At 54.0% G+C, this 20390-nt stretch overlaps 1 protein-coding gene across 4 annotated transcripts in view; it reads left to right on the top strand.

Annotated features, from left to right (window-relative positions):
* The window catches only part of RXRA (retinoid X receptor alpha), a 104976-nt gene that overhangs the window by 45397 nt on the left and 39189 nt on the right, over positions 1-20390 (top strand). For all 4 annotated transcript variants that reach the window (XM_044453044.1, XM_044453045.1, XM_044453046.1 and 1 more), the window contains one exon: positions 18698-18963. In XM_044453044.1, coding sequence (XP_044308979.1) covers positions 18698-18963 — 266 coding nt within the window. The remainder of the gene's footprint in view (positions 1-18697; positions 18964-20390) is intronic.

A 20390-nucleotide genomic window follows, 5' to 3' on the forward strand; every position in this document is an offset into this window, starting at 1 on the left:
ACTGCCCTGTCCTCATGCATTGTCTTGTAAAATTTCTATTCAGCCCATGATTTCCAGTTTTCTGAGAGACCCTCAGCTATCAGGAGGTATTAAAAACGAAGCAAATTAATAATAAATAAATGCTCTTGGTAGATGTCCCTCGGCCCCCTTTTCTGAGCCCACTGGCCTTGTGGGGCATGCTCTGTGATTTATATATTTATTTATTAAAACATTTTTATGCCACCCCATTCGCCGAAGCCTCGGGGTGGCTTACAACAATAAATAAAACCAATACGTTAAAATATACATATAAAATAATCATAATAATTTAAGACACACATTATAAAATAAGCCGCCCTGGCCAGATAAAATTCAGTGCTATTAACATTTAAAATGTTGCTTAAATAAAAAGGTCTTTGCCTGGCGCCGAAAAACAAATAACGACGGCGCCAGGCGGACCTCTCTGGGGAGCGCATTCCATAACTTAGGCGCCACCGCTGAGGAAGCCCTCCCCCGAGTAGCCACCCTCCTAATTTCTCTCCCGGGGGGCTCCCGGAGAAGGGCCTCTCCCCCTGATCTCAGGGGGCGACTGGGCATATATGGATGTAAGCGCTCCTTCAGGATTGATTGGTTAGGTGGACCCCAACACTGGTTTGGCAGGCGGCTGCACGCGCAGGGTGATGAGCCCACCTTGCTTCACGCTCATGGCCAGGACCCCCAGGGCAAACTGCCTCTTGCTCAGCCTTGCAGGGTTGCCTCTGGGAACACTCCTGCTCGTGGGAGAGCCATTAAATACCGGGGACTGGAGTTGGACCAGGCCCACCTATGTTGGAGGGCTGCCCAAAGCAAGACGAGCATGGGATGGCCCTCATCGTGTGCACGCACCCTCCGGGAAGACCTCTGCCCTGCCACTGGCATTCCGGGCATCGGCCTGAGCACGGCTTGCTCCCAGGTGGGCCACCTCTTGGGCGGCTTGTTCCTGGCTGCCTAGCCGGAGCGAGCAGCTGGCTCTCATTCAGGAATTTCGCATTATCTCAAAGCCGTTTCCAGCTTCCGCAGCAGGAACAGCTCTGCCTCTGTCTTCCTTCGCTGACATCTGGAAACCATCACCTCTGGGTGTCAGCCGCGAGTGCAAAGAGGGCACCTTCCCCTTCTCTTGGCGCCCTTGCAGCCCCGCAGGGAGACGAGCGCGGGGAGAGGCCCCCTTCGGCGCTCGGCTGCGAACAGGGCTGGCGTGCCGCATGCCTGTGCATGCCAGCTCCCGGCTCGCCCCTGGACAACACGCTCAGTGGCATTTCTACCCCCGCCCAGCATTGCCGGAGGACTCCAAGGGAGGCCTGGAATGTGCTATTTTTAGCAGCGAGCACATGGATGTGAGAGGCAGCACCGCGGCAGCATCCCCGCTCCATTTCTCTGCTGTTTGGTTGTGGCCATGCAGCCTCTGAAGAGCGGGAGGTGTCCTCTCCATGGCCACCCCCAGAGCCAAGCTGAATGGCACGCCTGAACCCTCTTCCACCCCGCACTCCAAAATGTACCGAGCGGCGGGATCACTCCTCAGCACCGGCACCTCAAGGGTCAGTGTTCCCGCTTTGCCTTCATGTTGCCCTGCTCCCTGCAGCATTGCAGGCCTGTTAAAGAGCTGGGTTCTGAGCAGCAGCTGGTATCAGTCCAGGGATTCATGTGCACCAGAATATTATAGCCTCTGTCACAGGTGTTGCAGTCTGGCCGGTGTGCCATGCACTGGACTCCAGTACGGCCTGGAAAGCCATGCATTCCTTGGCGATCGACGGATGCTGCTCTGTCCAACCACTTCTAGTGGCTCGCCATCTCTCTCTCTGTCTTGCTAAGTAGCAGTGTTGATTAGCTCCTTTGCTTATTTTGCATTGAGCAACGCAACTGCTATCCCTCCTTTATTAGGAGCAACTGCTTTAGCTGGCTTGCATGTTCTCCTTTGCTTTGGAAAGAAATGCTGACCTTCTGTGGGCTTGTTTCAAGCAATCTGTACATTTATCTCTGCTCGTTAGCTTGTGGTGGGAGCAGTAGGTCAAAGCGAAAAGGCTGCATTGCTGTTCCATCACGTATCAAAGTGTCTTGCTCAGAATATCCGGTAAGTCGTTCCTAGGGTGGTCTGGCTGGTTGCAAGCAGGAGGGCCTGGGCTGGAGGGGTGAAGGGCCAGTGATGTGGCACATGGGCTCTTGGGACCGCTGGGCCTTCAGCCACAGCTTCAGCACTGGCTTTCCTGGGTTGCCAGACTGCCGTGGCTGCAGAGTGGGGGATGGGTCTCTCTAGATTACCCCTTTCCCACTCCGACTTCAGGCCACAGACTTGGGGGACGTTGCTTGGAGGATGTGCCTATCCCGATATGTGCCTGTCCCTGCGCCCGCTAAAGGCTTCCACATCCTGGGTGTCCCAACTGTCAGGAAGTGCCTCCTGGCACCCAGCCTGCAGCCTGGTTCTGCATCCTGCCCTCCGCTGTAGGGAAGAACAGACTTCAGTCAGTTAATCAAGCAGAATGGAATCCTGCTTTAACAAACAAACAATTCTAGCAGTGCCTGGACAATGCTATGAAGGACGGCTGAGAATCTATGAAACAGGTGGAGTGGTTTTAACAAAATCCAAACATCTTTATTTCTAGCATGCTTGGAAACACAGAGAAAGAGAAGCTAAAATTAGAAGCCAATCTGATGGATGTCTCAATTTTTAAAAAAATGATGCTGATGGCTGAGTGTCTCCTTGGTTCTGATGAAGTGGCTTTTGACAAGTTGGAAAAAATGTAGGTGTCTTTGTCCTGTTTGTTTTTCTTTTTCATCAGCCCCACAGATCTTGCTGTTCCTCAGACTGAGTGGGCAGTGGATGTGAGCACCTGGTGCTTCCTTACAGGGAGCCTTGGGGCCCACTGTGACTTCAGCTCCCCTGGCCCTGGTACCCGTGGGGAAGCAGGGCGTCCTGCCTGCACTCAGACATGCGCTCGCCCAGGGCGCCAGCCAGCACAGGGCTGGGGCTCATCCTCAGAGCCAGAGACCCCACGGTGGGCTCCCGTGTGCCCTCCGACGGGACGACCTGCCTGCCCCAGGGTGGAGGCTGTGCTGCTGCTGGCCGCTGGGGCTGTGTGAGAGCGGCTCCTACTGGAAGGAGGCGGGGGTGGGTTGGGGCAAGCGGGGTGTGTGTGGACCTGGCTTGGTGTCTGCTGCATGTGAGTGAGCTTGGATTGTGGGGGGGCACCGCCTCCTCCGAGGGACTGCAGCGCTGCACCAGCTGTTCTCAGCCACGGCCTGCCATAGCTCGCCACTTGCATGGCAAGGTGCTGGTTGACTCGCAAGGAGACCGTTTTGGACTCACTCAGAGAAAAGGATCTCTGCGCACGCATGCCCCTGCCTTTCTGCGCGTGCACCCCCCGCCCGCCCGCCCCGACTTGGCAGCCCGCACCCATCTCTGGCCCCCTGTTCAAAAGGTCTGAGGACCCCTGTTCTCGAGTGTAGAGCGTGTGCCTCTGAGAAGCGTTGCCACTGATCACATTCCAAAGGCCTTTCGCCTTTCTTGGAGTCCGAGCTTTCCTGCCTTTCATGCTGCCATTCCAAGCGAATACTTGGGTAGCTTTCACAGCTTCTGCCTGATAAAATCATCCAGCCGGCCTTGTGCTTTTGTTGGCAGGCGGGTTCCTTCCCCAGTAGGTGAGTTCCTCACCAGGTCTGCGCATGGCTGCTGGCCAATGGCCTGGATGTGATGGGTTGTTACTTGGTTCGAGCTGTCAGAAGATTAGCGTGATGAAGATCAGTCCAGGGGCTCCTCTGGTGAGGCTGATCCCGGGCCAGAGGCTCAGCCTTGCGAGGTGCGTTGTGCAAGTCCTCCTGTCCTCGCTTGGCTCTGGCTTGTGAGTCCCTTGGGCAAGAGGCCCCGTGTGGGCCCCCTGCTCTCTTACCAACGTGGCCAGCAGCTGCTCGTGTGCCTCCTCGCACCTCTCCCCACAATCCAGGGCAGTGGGTCAAACCACTCCCCCCTCTGCCCCCTATGCGTGCTGCTGACGTAGCAGGTGCACTACCAGGGAGGAGGGATTCCTTTGAGCAGGACCCTGGATGCAACGCAAAGAACGGTCTCGCTGGAGAGGCGCTGGAGTGGGTCGCCTGTCGCTGGCGTGGCAGCGCGTGCCCAGTGGGCATGGGCGGTTGCCGTCCACAGAGCTCCATGTGCTTGGGAGGGGAGCCAGGAACGCCCCACGTGGCCTCGGTTTTATTTTTTTTTTGCATGGTGCTCTTGTGGTTTCTGAGGTTGTTTAAAGGTTTCAGTATTTCTCGCAACTGATTCTGTTTTAGATTCTGATGCTTTCATAAACCACTCTGGCCTGTTTCAGAGGGGTGGCCTAGAAATAGAATCAATCAGTGGTAAATCTGCAAATGTAAATACATCCTCCCCGCAAATTATGGAGCTTCTGTCAAACCACCTTTCAATGGTGCAGCATGAAAGCACTTTTCACCATCCCCCTCTGGTTAAATTCATTCTTTTGTTCTTCCCTTGCGAAGGCCTTCCCAGGTGCTGGGAAGGGAGATGGGGTGCTCTTTGCCTGCCTCTGCCCGTCTGCCTTCCGAGTCCCGTCTTCTGGCTCAGAGCTGGCTGGCAGCTGCTGTCTGGGAGCGGGAATGACGCTGCTGGCGTTCAACCCAGGAGACGCTGTCTGGGCAGCCGCCAGGGCCTCTGCTTGATCCAAATACAGCTGGAGCTGCTCTGATCTGATCAAGGGAGAGGTTAAGAAGAGAGCAGCTGTTATCTAAGGGGGACGCATAGCAGGAGTGCATAAGCTCTTTAGAGTTTCTTCCCCGCTGCAACCCTGGAACTTTATTTCCTTGAATTGTTAGGGAAGTGGATTCCCAGGATCTGTTCATGACCATCTCTTTCTCCAGGCCAGGAGGAAATTCATCTTGGTGCTGTTAACAGGACTTCTTGGGTTAGGGCTTCCTGCTGCTTTTGGGACTGATCCTCCATTTGTGAAGGCTGCCTTTGTCTCCCTTTTTTTGTGAAAGCCATTCTGCACATCCTCTTCTCCCTCCCCTTCCACCACTGCCCAAAAGCATCAGACCAGCTGAGACAAGGACACGGTCGCACGACTGTCTGGACCGTGGCTGGCAAAAGGAGATCCCCTTTCCCATCACTTCACACAAGGCATGGACGCTCATTTTTACCGAGTTGAGGCACAGAATGAGGTTCTGTGCTGCAGTGCAATCCCACATGTGTCTACTTGGAAGTAAGCCTTGATGCCTTCAGAGGGACTTGCTCCTAGGAAAGTGCATCCTGGACTGCAGCCTTAGAAATCTAACTTGATTTAAACTAGAGCGCAGTTTCATGCACTTTGGTGTCTTGCACCAGCAGTGGGTTGGATCCGATGGCCTTCATGGCCCCTTCCAACTTGACCGTTCTGTGATTCTTTGATTCTGTGCAGCCCAGGGAGCCAGGCTGTGCAGGTGAGGGCGAGAACTATGAGCTCACCTCCAGGTGAGCTGGAGGAATTCCCAACAGACTCAAACCAGTTTGCATTTCTAAGAATATGACTCATGGATCTGCCAGCAGAGTGACATCTGTTTTGTTGCGCATATTTTGCAGATTTGATTAGTAGAGTTTTTTTTAAATCCATAATTTTACACAAAATTAGTCTTGAAAAGAGATGAAAAAATTAATCCAAATTGTGTGCTTCCCTCATCAGCTAAAATGTAAAGATGCATATTTTCGGAGAAGAAATTACACACCAGATTTGAATGATATCTTGAGGGAGGGACACGATAATTATGGTAATTTCAGTCTCCCGGACATTAGTTGGGTGACTCACTCCGTGGCGAAGGCCAGGTTACGGCACTTCCTAGACACTATAGAGGGAGGGTTTTTCATGCAGAGAGTCTGGGAGACAATGAGGCTGGAAAACATCCTTGACTTGGTCTTGACCAACAGGGAGGAGCAGATACATGGGGTGCAGATTAGGGTGCAGATTAGGGGAGTGATCACTCCATCCTTTGCTTTGAGATCAGGGGACTGGGGACGTGCAGCAGGTCAAACACTAGAAACTGGGACTTCAGGAGGGCCAACTTTGGTCAATTGAAGGCCAGACTGGGGAAGGTCTCCTGAGATAGGTTACTGGAAGGTAAGTGAGTTGAGGAGGGGTGGGTGGCACTCAAAAGTTGGAGGCGCAAGCCTTGATGATGCTGGCTTCTAGATTGAGAGAGGTATTACTGCCAACTATACAACTCTGGCGCATCCACAACTGGAGTATTGTGTTCAGTTCTGGGCTCCATATTATAGGGAGGATATAGCCAGGTTGGAATTGGTGTATTGTAGGGTCACAAGGATGGTGGCTGGATTGCAGGAGAAGCTGTATGGTTACTTAGAAAGGAAATGGTTGAAATTTGTGGATATCATTCTTGGCAAATCACATCACAAGCTAAGCTTCAGGTTCAGATAAGAGAGAAAATGGTTCAGTTCACATTTCTGTGTGAACTTACTGGACTGTGTGTTTTCATATTATGACACAATCTAAGTTCATTAACTTTCCAAATTTCGAATTGAATATCAAGTTAAATAATGATCAGAAAATTATTTAGGGTAGGGCATGTCCACAAACATACTCAAAAATAACATTCACACAAATACTTTATTTGCAAACTTGCTTGTAAAACCCCTGCACTTATTTGGCAAAATGGCTTGCAAAAAAAGTGCATAAGGAGAGAACTGTCAAAATAAGCGATCCATATGAAGTTCATGTTAACTATTATATCTGTATATTTTCTCAGAAAGGTTGAGGTAAACTGAACTTAACAGTAGAAGAATTGTAAAAGTTTGGGACGAGAGAAAATTAAGCATGGGGAAAATGAGAAATGGAGAGAAGGTGCCTTTGTCCCTAGTTTCCAACATGTTTCTTTGTAACATGCAATTGGAGGGCAAGCAAGTCTGTTGGGAGCATTTTAAAAGCAAGCAGAGTTTCCTGAGAATCCTCACACAACAAAAAACAAGTCTTTCCTCCTAGTAGGAAATCATAAAATAGTAATAAAGTGGATTGCCTAAACCCCTGAGGGACGTAAGAAAGAGGGCAGGATAAGGTGACCAAGAGAGGCTGACGCACAAGCCTGACCTCGCAGAGAGCCCTTCCTGCCCCTGAGAACAGTGCTGAGCCCTCCGCTCAAGGAAGGGCCCTGGCTGCTCCCTGGGGAGGAGGGCGGCCCCTTCCCTCGGGTCAGCGGGTTCGCCGCCTCTCCAGCGGCCTGCTGCGCTTCTCCCCCCAAGCAGGGGCAGGCTCCCTCTGAGGAAGGGGGACCCAGCAGCCCGTGTCCTGCTGGGGCCCCTGTGCAGATTGTGCGCACAGCTGCTGAGAGGGCCCTCCAGAAAGGGGGTCCGGCAAGCTGAGCCATGGCCAGGGTGAAGCTGCTGCAGGTTGGCCAGGCCTGGAGACCAAAAGTCAGGTGTGACCTGGCATCTCCTCCATGGTCCCCGTAGCCCTCAGTGAACCTACAGATGCTCTTGGAGTGGTTCATCTTATTTTTTTTCTCTTAAACCATTTGAAGACGCAGCAAAACAGAGGGTTGTATTGTTTTTTTTTTTTAAAGCAAAGGTTTCCCCCCCCCCCCCCCCCACATGCTGCCTGACTGGGACCCAAGAAATGGCAGGTGTGCTGCAGAGGCCTGGGTCTGCGGTTCTGGGTGAGCTGCTTTCTTTTCCTGGGCAGTGTTGCCTTCTGGAAACACACGCTTTGTGACCAGCCTTGCCAACTGGGACCACCATTTTACGAATAGGCAAGCCCTGCCCTGCCCCTGGCAGCCATTTTGTGATAGTGCCAATGACACTTGGTCAAAATAGGTGCCACCAACCCAAAATGTTGGCGATGCTTGGCCTGGTTGGATTGTATCTCTTCAGGGGATTCTTATGTTCTTGCTGCCCAGTTCCACTTTTGTGCCTGTTGTTTCTTCTCGCACTCCCCGTCTTTTTCCAGCAGTGCCTCCCACCATGAGCCAACGGCCAGGCACGTGTCCCCACAAGCTCCCTGGCATCTTCAGTTGCTTTGGTTTTTCCATTGTGGATTGATTGCTGGTTTCTCGTCTGTGGAGTGGCCTTCGTGAGCCTTGCAGAATGATGTCTTTGTTAGTGAGGAAAATTGGCGCACTGAAGCAAGCAGCCTGAAAAAAGAACTTGGAAAACTGCGTGTCCTCTGACATTCCCTGTGTCCCCCGCTCCGCCCTGGGCCCAAAATAGCTGCTAGTTTTGCTTCCAATACTGAGCTTCTTGGTTTGGTTTCCCCGGATAGCCTGAGGTCCTTGACAGTGCGGTGACAGGATAGCCACTGTGATTGCTTCCATGGAAAAGACAAAGATAAAACATTCGATTGTCTGCTGGGAGTTTCTGTGTCTTGTCACTGAGCATCAGCCCCTCTTTGCTGCCCTGAGCAAGCCTGGGCCAGCGTCCAGCCATGCCCCGGGGCAGGAGGGTGCGCTGACTTCTGCAGAGCAGGGCTGAGTGGAGTCTGCTGTGAGTGTGCAGAGGGTTAAGGAGGAGGTGCCCATGCTGGAGCAAAAGTAGTCCTTGGAGCGGGGAAGAACTTGGTGGGACACCAGAAGGAGGACGATTTTAAGTTTGCTTGTACGTGCTGAAGCTTCGGTGATGGCATCTGTCTGCTGTCCTGCAGGACGTCCCTTTCGGGTGCCTTGACCGAGGGAGCTCTGGCATGCCTGCAGAGGGGAGGGCCGTGGTGGATGCTCAGGACGGCTGTGGAAGAGGATCGGCCCCAGGCACGGGCCGAACGCAGCAAGGGGCTGCCTGCCCTCGGGCTGCTCGTCCATTGCCCACTCGGCCTCTGAGTCCTTTGCCCTTCTGTGGCCGTCAGGATGCTGCCGGGGGAAAGGCACCGCAGAGGAGCACATAACGGGCCACTTACGAGGAGTAAAGCGAGCAGGTTCCCTGCTGAGTGCACTTGTCCCAGGGCAGAGGTGGGAGGTGGATACTTGCCGGTCCCAAAGGCTTTGTGTTTGGGCCCGGGAAAGAATGTCTCTTAGGTCAGATGGCTTGGTGGGCTCCTCGTGGAGCCAGCTGTGGGGCTTCAGTTCTATTACTCTCCTCTTGTGACTCCACTGGAGTTGTTTTAAGTCCTTCTGCAACCTGGGGAAGATTTTTGGCATCATAATCCCTCAGCATCGCTTGGCCAGGTTGCCTGTTGCCCACGGAGGGACATGCGCTCTGGCGTTCGGGCCCAACAGTAATTTGCCCGGCTTCTTCAGCCACGCTTGTGGCTGACCCCGTTGGCTGCAAACACAGAGCACAGGAAGCGTGCTGCCTTCTCCCACCCAGCCCCTGGATTTCAGTTTGCAACTGTGGGGTTGCGTATTCCATTCCCCACTGCTTCTCTCACTCCGCCCCTCTGAAGGAAGCAGCACTGGGGTAAAAATGTGCCGAGAGTGAACTCTTGAACCTCCCTTTGGGAGGGCCAAGAGGGCTGGACTTTGTGATGGGTGTGGGGATGGATCTTGTGGCTTATTTTTGGCTCTGGGGTGCAGGAAGGAGGGTGAGTGGGTGGGCAGGAGCTGGAATGGTCTGCAGGGCAGCGAGACACTCTCAGCCCTTTATTAATGGTTTGTGGCTTGGTGGGGCTCAGGGATTCCAGTAAGCACATATTTAAAGCCATTGTTTTTATTTAAGTTTGCCTCCTGGTCTGCCTCCTTTTGCAGTTTTGGTGACTTTGGCAAGCAGAATGACCCTGGCGGAGCAGTGAATGGTCGCTTTTTGTTTTCCTGAAATGGAGAATAAGCAAAAGCGAGTACAAAGGGCTCAGTTGTGCAGGATGGAAGGCAAAGGATGATGCTCTGCTTGCAGAGCTGAAGAAAATTGCCCACAGCGGCTATCAAATCATAGAAAAACAGAGTCGGCAGGGGCCAAAGAGCCACTGGGTCCAGCCCCCTGCCCAGTTTAAGATTCCTAATTCCCCATTCCTCTCAGAGGGCTGTGGTGCAGCCCTGGAAAACTGATGCACCCCCGGCACCTGCCCTCTCTCACTGGCCTCAGTGCCTCTGAAATCCCCTTCTCCTTTCACTGCCTCAACTTCAGCAAAGCTTTTGGCACAGAGCGACACAACATTCTGATAAGCAAATTAGCAAAAAGTTAACGAGATAGAAAAAATATTAGGTGGATCCAAAATTGCTGCTAAGTCAGGCACAAAGAGTGTTCATGAACGGCACCTACTCAAACTGGAGGGAGGTAACTAGTGGGTGCCTCAGGGTTCAGTCCTGGGCCCAGCTCTGTTCAACATCTTCATTAATGATTTGGATGAGGAAGTACAAGGAAAGATAATCAGATTTGCAGATGATACAAAACTGGGTGGAATAGCAAACACCCTAGAAGACAGAATGAAGATCCAGGGTGATCTTGATAAACTTGAACACTGGGCTGAAAGCAACAGAATGAGATTCAGTAGGCACAAGGGCCAAGTCCTCACCTAGGAAAAAGAAACCAGCTGCATCAATACAAGATGAGGACTGTGTGGCTCAACAGAACTGAACAAGAAAAAGATGTCGGAGTAGTTGCTGTCAGTCTGGGTCAGCCCCACTGCCTGCATTTTGGGACTCTCTGCAGGGCTGCAGTGATGGGGCTGTCATGATGAGCACATGCATGAACTGCCCTGGAGTGAAGCTGAGTTAGTGGGACCCAAGACAGGCACAGAATAGAAACGGGCAGGGAGAACCAAATGTTGGCATCCAAGGAGAGCGTGAATTCTGGAACCCATGATAAGGTTTGCAAAGGAGGCATACTTTGTTGTCATCCTGGCAGGGGCAATCGCCTTGAATTCCCTCTTGTGACCGACTGCAAGACCTCCTAGGCAGCAATTTCTCTGGTGCCTGAGACTTGCCAGTCTGCAAATGCACCCAGGCAGCCTTCAGCAGTGATTAAGATTCTCTGGAAATGAGTCTGCTCCCATCTGACATCTTGTGTGTTTTCTGCAGTTGTGTGTGTTTAGCAATATGCCCTGTTTTGGAGGCACACTTGCAGGTCCCAAAGGGTTCATATTTGGGCCCTGGAGAGAATGTCTCTTAGGTCAAGTGGTTTGGTGGGCTCATCCTGGGGCTAGTAGTGGGGCTCTTGCTCTGTTACTCTCCTCTTTGTCTTTGCTTGATGGCGTCTTGCAGATGCTGCTGTTTACCTGAAGGGATGCGGAAGTTCCAGGGGGTGAAGTCAAAGGCTGCACCTGGCCTGAGAAGGTGCCGTGCTGGTGGCAGGGAGCAGCTGGCCAAGTGGGAGGGGGGCGGCTGCCTTGCAGGCTGGTGCGCGGGATGGTCCCAGTGGGTCCAGCCCATGCTTGTGGCAAAAGCAGGTGCCCCATGGATTCCGCGCCCGTAGTGTTGATGCCTCTGTTCCAGGCATCACGGAGTGGTGGGCAGAGTTCCCAGCATTTTAATTTTGGAGCATTTGGCTTGCTTCATGGTTATTCTTCTTCTTCTTCTTCTTCTTCTTCTTCTTATTATTATTATTATTATTATTATTATTACTATTATTATTATTTATTATAACATTTCTATGCCGCCCCTTGCCAAAACCTCGGGGCGGCTTACAACACAATAAAATACATTGAAATACAATAGAACATAATAAATTACCATTAAATACAAAAATACAAAAAATACACTGAGTTACAAATATAAAATTAAAATTATCAGTATAAAATAAGTCAATAAAAATATAGGAGGAGAAAGAGAAGGAAGAAGAAGTTGCCCCAGCTAGATCATATGTTTTAACAATTAAAATGATGTTTAAATAAAAAGGTCTTTACCTGGCGCCGAAAAACCAGTAACGACGGTGCCAGGCGGACCTCTTTGTTATCTTGTCTGTATGCTGAATTTCTCTGTTGCTGTGAAACGCTGCTTTTTCTTGTGTTTAGTGCTGTTTCCACGACCAGCTTTTCTCTTTGGTTGGGTTTGGTTCGGTTGCGTATGTTGAGAGCTTATGCTGTAGAGTGGCTCCTGAACAGATGGGGAAAGGAGATCCAACGCCACCCAACATGGGGTCAGAGCCTACCATCGCCTTGGGACAGCAGCCGCAAAATAACTTCATACTTCTCACAGCGCATACATCTCCTTCTGTGGCCCCTATCCATGCCTCTCCTCTACATCTAATGTGGGCTTTGAGCTGTTTCTGGACAGCTCCTGCTTAGGGTGGCCATGTCCTCTTGAACTGAGGGCCACCTTCTCTTGGAAGTGCCCTTGCTAAAGGGCTGCCCAGTCCATTTCCAGCTGAGAGAGCCAGACCGTCAGAAGTGAGGCTCATCCCCAGCGAGCAGCTGGCAGTGGGCAGAGCAGGTGGGGCACAGCATACCTGGCCACCCCCTTCCACCCGATGGTGCAGCTGGCTGTGTTCAAGGCAACACCTGTGTGTGTGCGCGCTTTGGGCCCCCTGGGCCAGGTGCTGCCCCATTTCTCATGCCCTTTCTTGTGGAAAACTGCAGTGAAACGAAAGGCATGCAGAAAGGTGGTCCTGTTTGGTAGCTCAGGACGCAGTGTAGCCGGCCTTTCTGCAGTGAGGCAGCAACTGAGTGGAGATGACCATCACTGACTGGGTGTGGAGGGACAGCCGGGCCAAGGTGGTCTGTGCATGCGTGCCTGGAGGTCCCCCTTCAGAAGTGCCCAGGCTCCTCCCTGCCTTGTCACCCAGGTGCCGAGTCCCCCGCTGTGGAATGCCGCCTCTCCCAGCATGTTGCCTTGCGACCACCAAATGCATCTCGTTGATGGAAGAGCCTCGCTCCTTCCCAGTTGAGCATTTGGCCAGTTTAGCAAAACGAGCCCAGCAATGGCTGCTCAGACAAAACATACTTCTTGTTTTCAAGGTTGCTGTCAACCAGGGCTCAGACTGTTTCTGAACCTCCTTCCTTTCTGTACAAAATCTGTGCAAGATGCAGGGAGGGAAGCCTGGGGGGCAAAGTTGTCTGCTCCAGGTAGTTGAAAGCTGCCCCACGGCTCACAACATATAAGGGGTGAGGATCTGCATGGCCCCAAGGAGAGAAATCCAGCCCTGCCTCTTTAAGAGAATCTCCTGTCCTGCTCATCGAGGGAGCCGACTCAACTCCCAGCGATTTGGCCGCCACGCTTCTTTCCCTTATCAGGCCTGGCCTCTTCCTGTGGCACGTAGGCCATGCTGTTCTCAGGCCAGCTTCTCCATCTCCTGCTCGCTGGGTCTCCAGCTGGGGTGCACTGATATCAGGCAGATGAAGCAGGCGGGGGGATGCGGCGACTGGCCTTGCAGGGGCTTGTGAAAGCTGGTTGGTGCAGCGCATTCTGCCAGACCTGGGAGGAGAAATGGCTGGCCTGTCTCTCAGACTTAAGGGCCATCATGTGAGCTCCAAGTCCACCCAGGGAAAGGCAGAATGCACCTGATGGCCGCCTGGCATCCCCCCACCGCCTCCCTTACTGCCAGGATTGCAGCTTGCAAGCTCTTTGGAGAAAAAGGCTGCCATGCCATGGAGGAGCAGATGTTTCTCATGGAGAAGGTCTCCTACCCAGTTGTGGAAGTCTCCAGGGAGGGTTGGGCCTGACCTTGACATCCTGGCGTGCAGCTGCTGGCCTGTGTGAGCAGCACTGCAGCTGATGGAGCTGAGGGCAGAGGAAGCTGCTTTCGGCTCCAGGAGGCTGCCTGGACTTGCCACACAGGGTTGCCTATGGAGGGCCATCCTGTTGAAGGGCTGCAGTGCCAGAGGTTGAGAAAGGAAGGCACACCAGCCTGCCAGCAGCAGTGAAACCTCACAAAGGGTTCGGTGGCCTCCTTGCAGCAAGCAAACATCACATGGGACATCCCATTTCCAAGGTGTATTTACAAGGGGAGCTGCTGATCCTTTTTGCCTTTTGCAAGGGCAAGCTTGCTGCTGTCCTGTAGGGGAATCTTGCCCAGTCAGGTTCCTTGTTCTGGTCAAGTTTCAGCTGCCTAAGGGCAAAGTGGAGCAGGCTGCCCACCAGGCAACGGATGTGGGGCGGGGGTGGGGGGTGGGGACTGCACCGGTGCTGATGATGCAGGGATATACACACCTGGAATGACAGGGAAGTAAGTCCAGGGGAAATTTGCACACCTGGTATAATGGAGCAGTTACTACAGGAGCAGTTGCCTCCCCCTGCCCCAGCACGCTTGTTTCTCAGCCATGCAATTTGTGCATGTTTGGTTGCAGGAATGTGTTTCTATTGAGGATCAATGTAGTGGATGAAGCTGCCTTGGGGAACTGTACCCTAGAAAGTAGGCTGAAAATATTTGAAATGGATAAGTAGGAAAGAATGCAGTAGCAAAACTCAGACTCGTGCCCCGCACTGCTGGTTTCTCAAATTAATTGGGTAGCATTGATCCCTACAGCCTTACGGGCTAGAAACATATTCTCAAATTTTGTTTAATGTGTTTGCATTTTAACAAGAATGTTTATCTGCTCAAAGATGAAGCAGAAATGTGAAATGGCCAGTGTCAGGAATGATTCCCAACTGCTGCCTGAACCAACAGAAACCTTGTACTTTATCCCAGTTTGGGGGAAAAGAAGCAAAACAAAACAATCCACCTCTCTGCTGTTCTGTTTTTCTCCTCAGTCAAAACTCAGCAGCCCCACATGGGCAATTACATCACTTCCAGTTTGCCTGGAGCCCATCAAACAGCAGCTGAATGCAATTAAAAAGCCCTAACGATCCCTGATGCCTTATCTGGGATTGCCCGTGCTCCCTGGGTCCTTCTGGCTTTGCTGGGGATGGCTTCTGTGTCACAATCCAGGGTGATGGAGCCCTCCTGGAGAAAGGTGGTACAGGCCAGCGGGAGAGCATTTCCGGTGCATTTTCGCTGTGGGTGTCTTCCCCCAGTGCATCTGTCAGAGGGGCGTCATGGCCGCACCGCACAGATATCCTGCTTTCTCCCCTGGCCTGGATGGCCGGGCCGCTTGTGTGGGCCTCCTCTCTTCCCTTTTGCCCTCATAACAACCCTGTGGAGAAGGTTGGACTGAGAGTCTGCAATGTGCCTGGAGCTCCTAGTACAACCTCTCAGCCCCCACGCACACCACTTGCGGTCCTGGGGGAGCCTGCCCTTTCTCGGGCAATACAGGCAGTGCCTAAGACAGGGGGGACAACTTCGGAGAGTCCCGGGGCCACCAGCGGGGCTACGCTGGCAGCTGCGGAACTGCCACCCAATTTGGAAGGTGGCAAAAAGGCCACATACTCACTTTCAAAGCTTCGGTTTCATGCCAGCCTCTCCACCCCTGATGCCCCAGGGGCAGTCTTCACACAGGGTGCTAGAGCCGCTGAGGGAGCCTCTCTTATGTGGCCATCCACCCGTGGCAAGCCCTCTCCTCTCTTGCCAGTTTCCTTTCCAGTCTCCCCCACTGCTGCTTTTTTAACGATTGTAGTCACCCTGTTAATTGCCACCAAAACTAGCTGCTGTCTTGTTTCTCAATAAGACACTCATTTGACTTCGAGTGGTATCTCCTTGCTCTTTAATTTGCTTTTATGGCAATTTTATAGATTTGGAAAATGAAAAAGCCCATCAGAGTCTCAGAAACTGTCACAGGTCCGGGCTTTAGCAGAACCTCGCCCCAGGGCTTCTGGGTTCAAGCTGGATTTCCTGCTTGGTCGCCACACAGATAGGTTGATTTTGCGGCTTGGGCCCTGCCAGAGAATCACAATGAATCTATCTTTCCATTTCAAAAAGACTTAAGTTTCTAGCCCCCACTTCCTTGTTTGGGAGTGGGCAAAGTGCCACCTAATCCCCTGCTGCCCATGAAACAAACCTTTGGCTGTTGCATTCGCAGCTGGAGGTATGCTTTTATTAGTAATTAGTTTTGATTTCAAATCCTTCTCTCACTTGTTTTTGATTTCCAATTGCAGCACTTACAAGTGGCCCTGGCCAAAATGCCTCTAGGGTGTGGATGTGAAGTTTGTACCTAATCTTGTTATTTATGTGTCGTGTGCCCTTGCTTTGCAGACACCAGTAATGCCTGAGTGACTTGTGCGCATGCTGATTTTTTAAGTTCTCCAACTTTAAATATCCACAGACTTAGGTGCCTGTGATTATAAGACTGTGCACACTTAAGACATGGACTTATGAAAAGGGCAGGGAGTCACTCTGAGAGTGAACATTTGGGCAGGCGATGCCACTAGCTCTCATGGTTCATTCCGTCGACTTAGCATGCGACACGCAGGGAGCTTGCCCTGCGATTCATGTGCCACAGCTCAGGCGCTAGAATTGGTGGACGAAACTGAGGTGAAACCCCAAATGTCCTCGTGCTTTCGTTGTCTTTCCCATTTGGCATCTCTTTCTGAGTCCTTGGGGCAGAAAGCAGTTGAAAGCAGGTGCCCTGTTTGTGCGTTTGCATGGGTTCGAAAATGGGGGTCTTGCAACACGAGCTCCATTTTAGCAGTGTCGACAGGAGTTGTGTTTGCTGGTGCTGCACTTGATTCTGCGTGGCTCCTACTTGTTGGAGGAAGTCTGTGCAGAAGTGGCCTGTCTTACTTAGGGCTCCGGTGGAATTTTCTGCCTTGGGCTTCACAGTGTCTTCGCCAGCCATTCTTTGGATGCTTTGCACTTGGCAGGGATTTGGAGATGCTGGGCCTTGGTGGAAACGTGCTGTCTGCATTTGCTTCTCAGAGATCCTGCTTCAGGAAAGTTGGATTTCATGCCCTACATCCGGTCCCTGAGACAGAAACGGTCTCCAGCCTGCTTCCCACTCCCTCCAATCCCGCTGAGCAGAAGGAACAGCGTGGCCCTGCCCTTCCGCCCGGGGCACTGGGCGACCACACGCCCCAGCTGGGCGCACGCTGTGGGACGGTTCCCTCGGGCTGCTTGGCTGGGGTGGGGAGCAGCAAGGTCAGGAAACCGTATTCACGCCTCCCTCAGGCTCTGCCGCAGGACTTCCGTGCCCTCAGCAACCGGGCAGAGCTGGCCGCGGCATGCCACTCCGCCCCGCTCCGCTCCGCATCCCGCCCTGCCAACCATGGCAGGCCGCACGCCGAACAGCCTTCCCCCAAACAGAACTTCTCAGCTGCTTTCGCTTTTGCCCATAGGGAAGTCACCAAACTCCTGACAGCCTCGGTGGACAGGATGCACTTTTCCATCCCACAGTGTCCTTTTGGCGATGGAGCAACCGCAGCTGTGTGCAGTATTCCAGATGTGGCCCAGTAACTTCCAAGGGCCTCTGGGCTGGCTCCTTCTCTCCACCAGGGCAGCCTGCTTGTTTGCCCCCTTGCTCAGGCTCGGATGATGGAGATGGGGGGCAGAGGAGCAGGAGGTGCCTGGCCAGATTGCTCCTGACTCTCCGCCGGCCAGCCAAGCACATGGGGGGCATGAAGAGGAGGAAGAGGAGGGAGGAGCACAAGGAGCTAGCAGCTTGGTGGGGAGAAGGTGGGCTTTCTGAGGGAGCAGGCCCATTGAGTTGGTCTTGGAGAAGGACCCCCTGAAACTGAGAGTCAGCCCCAATTTCACAGGATCTGTGAATTAATTTCATTCTGAGAACCGTTGAAGTGTCACGACCACTAATGATTAAAGAATTGTTGTTCTAATGAAGATGAGCCTTCTGTCAATATTTGATGGGTCAGGTCGAGCAGCTGCTTTGCCAGGCCCTTGTCTACCCCTGCCAGCCTTCTGCCTTGTTCCCGCCACCCTGTGGAAATGTGGTCCTGCAGTCGTGGGGAGGGTGTTCAAGTGCCTGGCAGTGCCAAAGAGCTGGGCTCTCTCATTCCGTGCTGCATTGTCCTGTCCCTTCCTCCTGTCCAGCTTGCTGCTCCAGCAGCCATGTCCCAGCACTTTGGAACGTGTCTGCCTGGAGAGAGCGACATGTAAACAGAAGGAGCAAGTGAAGGCGGCTGGTGGGGCTGGGAGGGAGAAGGAGCACTTGCGAGACTTGCCCCGGCACGGCCGGAGCGCGTTCTCAGGTGGCGCTCGGTTAGCAGCCTGCAGGCTAGTTGGGGATTGATTTCACCCATTTCGGGTATTGCAGGTGTTGCTACTGCAGTTCCCAGAGATGCTGTGAAGAACACTTAGAATAAGAAAAAATGCCCCCTACAAGTAACAAACACAACTGCAAAGAACAAAACGGAACCCAAGAATCAAATCATGTCTCACTGGCTTGTTCTCCATCCTGGGACCGGGCCTCCATGCTTAGAGGGAGGCCTGAGACAGAAGAGGAGGACGGAGAGCTCGTGATTGCCCTGGCAAGTATCCCTTGCTGTGACTGCCATTGGTCTGATGGAGGCAGGGGGGTGAGCGAAGTGTCCTCCTGCACAGCAGTCGTGAGCCCGCTCCAGCCGTCCCCGCGGATTCTTTGGGGATGTGCGACCCCTGCTTTGCTTGCTTTGCTGAGGTGCTGAGAGCAGCACGTGCCGGCCGAGGATGCCTCCGGTTGCCAAACGGGCCCGTGACAGTCTGATTTCAGAGTCCATTAGTTTGGGCAGATTTCTCACTGGGCTGAATCAGCCAGCCCCACCTTGGTCCCTGGAGGAAGCTGGCGACGGTTGCGGGGAGCGGCACTCATCTCCTGCTGACCATGTCTCGGCTGGCACAGGGTCTGCCAGGCCAAGCCTGTGGGGTGTGCACGAGCAGGGCAGGCCGCGAGGCCATCCTCGAGGGGCTTGCCCGCCTCAAGCTCGGCTTGTCCCTGTCCCCCGCCTGTTTGTTCGAGAGGTGAGAAAGACGGTGCGCTTGTGGCTCGGGGCCCCCTCCCCATTCCAACTCATTGTGTTTCTTTTCCCTTTTGCTCCACAGACTTTTCTGCCCAGGTCAGCTCCACTTCCTTGAGTTCTCCGACGAGCCGCGGGCCCATGAACGCACCCACCCTCCATCCGCCCATGGGACCCGGCATCGGCAGCTCCCTGGGGTCCCCCAGCCAGCTGCACTCGCCCATCAGCACGCTGAGCTCGCCCATCAACGGCATGGGGCCGCCGTTCTCCGTCATCAGCTCCCCAATGGGGGCTCACTCGATGTCCGGCCCGTCCACCCCCGGCCTTGGATTTGGAACCGGCAGCCCACAGGTGAGTGGCCCCAGATGGTGCGGAGAGGGGCTGGCTGAGTGACAGCGCTCCCCACCAGCAAGGGCCTCTGCTTCAGGCACACTGAGGAAGACTGCTGCGGGGCTGCGATGGGGCAGCGGAGATGCTCCCAGGACTGGCGCCGTCGCACCGCCGAGGGCTTGGGGAAGGGGTGGATGAGGAGGAGGTGGGCTGGAGCTGTGCAGAACAATTCACAGGTGGGAAAAGTGGCCAGGGAGACACGTTTCTCCCCCTTGAAATATTGGACCCCAGTGGGATCATCCCGTGAAGCTGAATGGGGGTGGGTTTAGGACAATTTAAAGCTGTCCTTCCTCACTTGGTGCTGTGCTAAAATGTGCAGTTCTCTAGCAGGAGATACAGTGATGGCCACCCAGCTGGGGGCGGAGCATGTCCCTGGAGGAGAAGGCTGCCAGTGGCCACTCGTCCCAGTGGCTCCAGGGTGAGGGATGGGAGGCCTGCTTGCACCTTTGCTGGGGAGGCTGCCTGGGAAGCAGCCCCATCCCTCCTGTGGGCCCTGCGTGGGTCAACTGCCGGGACCCTTGGCCTCATCTAGCAGAGCCCGGCAGCAGTTCTGCCCGGAGTGGGGGGTGGGGTGCAGCTGAGGGCCCGGGCCTTCTGAGCGGCTTCCTCCCTTGCATCCGGGCTTGGTGGCGCCCAGTGGCTGCCGGAGGGAGCACCCTGCCGGTCGTTCCCTTGCGCTGAGAGAAGAGAGCAAGGGGGGAGGGCGCGGCGCCTTCTTGCGAGTAGAAAGTGCCACAGCAGGGAGCATGGTGGGTGAGCGTGTGGCCGTGGGAGGGCTGGCTGTCCACGGGGAAGGAGGCGCCTTCCCTGCTGCGGCCGTGGGCCGAGGGATGCGGGCTGAATGCAGCGGGGATAGGAGGCCCGGTGCTCGGTGGACGCGCACGTGCGGGGTGGGGAGCACGGCGGAGGCATGGGCCTGCGGTGGGCTCTTGCGCTGTCTCCCCCGCCTGCGCTGCAGATTTGCTTTCCTTCTTGGGAGACTGCTGTGTGGACAGAAGATCATGTGCGGGAAAGCAAAGCAAAGCAAAGAAAGATGCCCTCCCACTACGAGGAGATAAGCTCCTGGGATAAAAATAGGGGGAGCTGCCTGCGCCCGCCACCTGTTGCTGGCGGGTGGGAGGGCGGGCAGGGGTGGCCAAGAGCTTGGCTCGGAGTGTCACATTCCTCGGGGGAAAGCGAGTTGCTTGATGGGGGGGGGGTAGCAGAAAGGCAGATCAAGGAACTGGCAACCACTGGGCAGTTGCCCCCACCGCTCCGCTCCGCTCCGCTCCATTGCAGAAGCTGCACACCTGCCAAGCCACCGGCATCGTTTGTGAGCTGGATTTGGGGCCCTTGGCAGGCTGTGTGTGGTCAGAAGGGCCAGGGCAGCAGAGAAGGCAGCCCCGCCT

The sequence above is a fragment of the Varanus komodoensis genome, unplaced genomic scaffold (assembly GCF_004798865.1).
Source record: "Varanus komodoensis strain SLA01 unplaced genomic scaffold, ASM479886v1 scaffold77, whole genome shotgun sequence".
NCBI classification, from domain to species: Eukaryota; Metazoa; Chordata; class Lepidosauria; order Squamata; family Varanidae; genus Varanus; species Varanus komodoensis.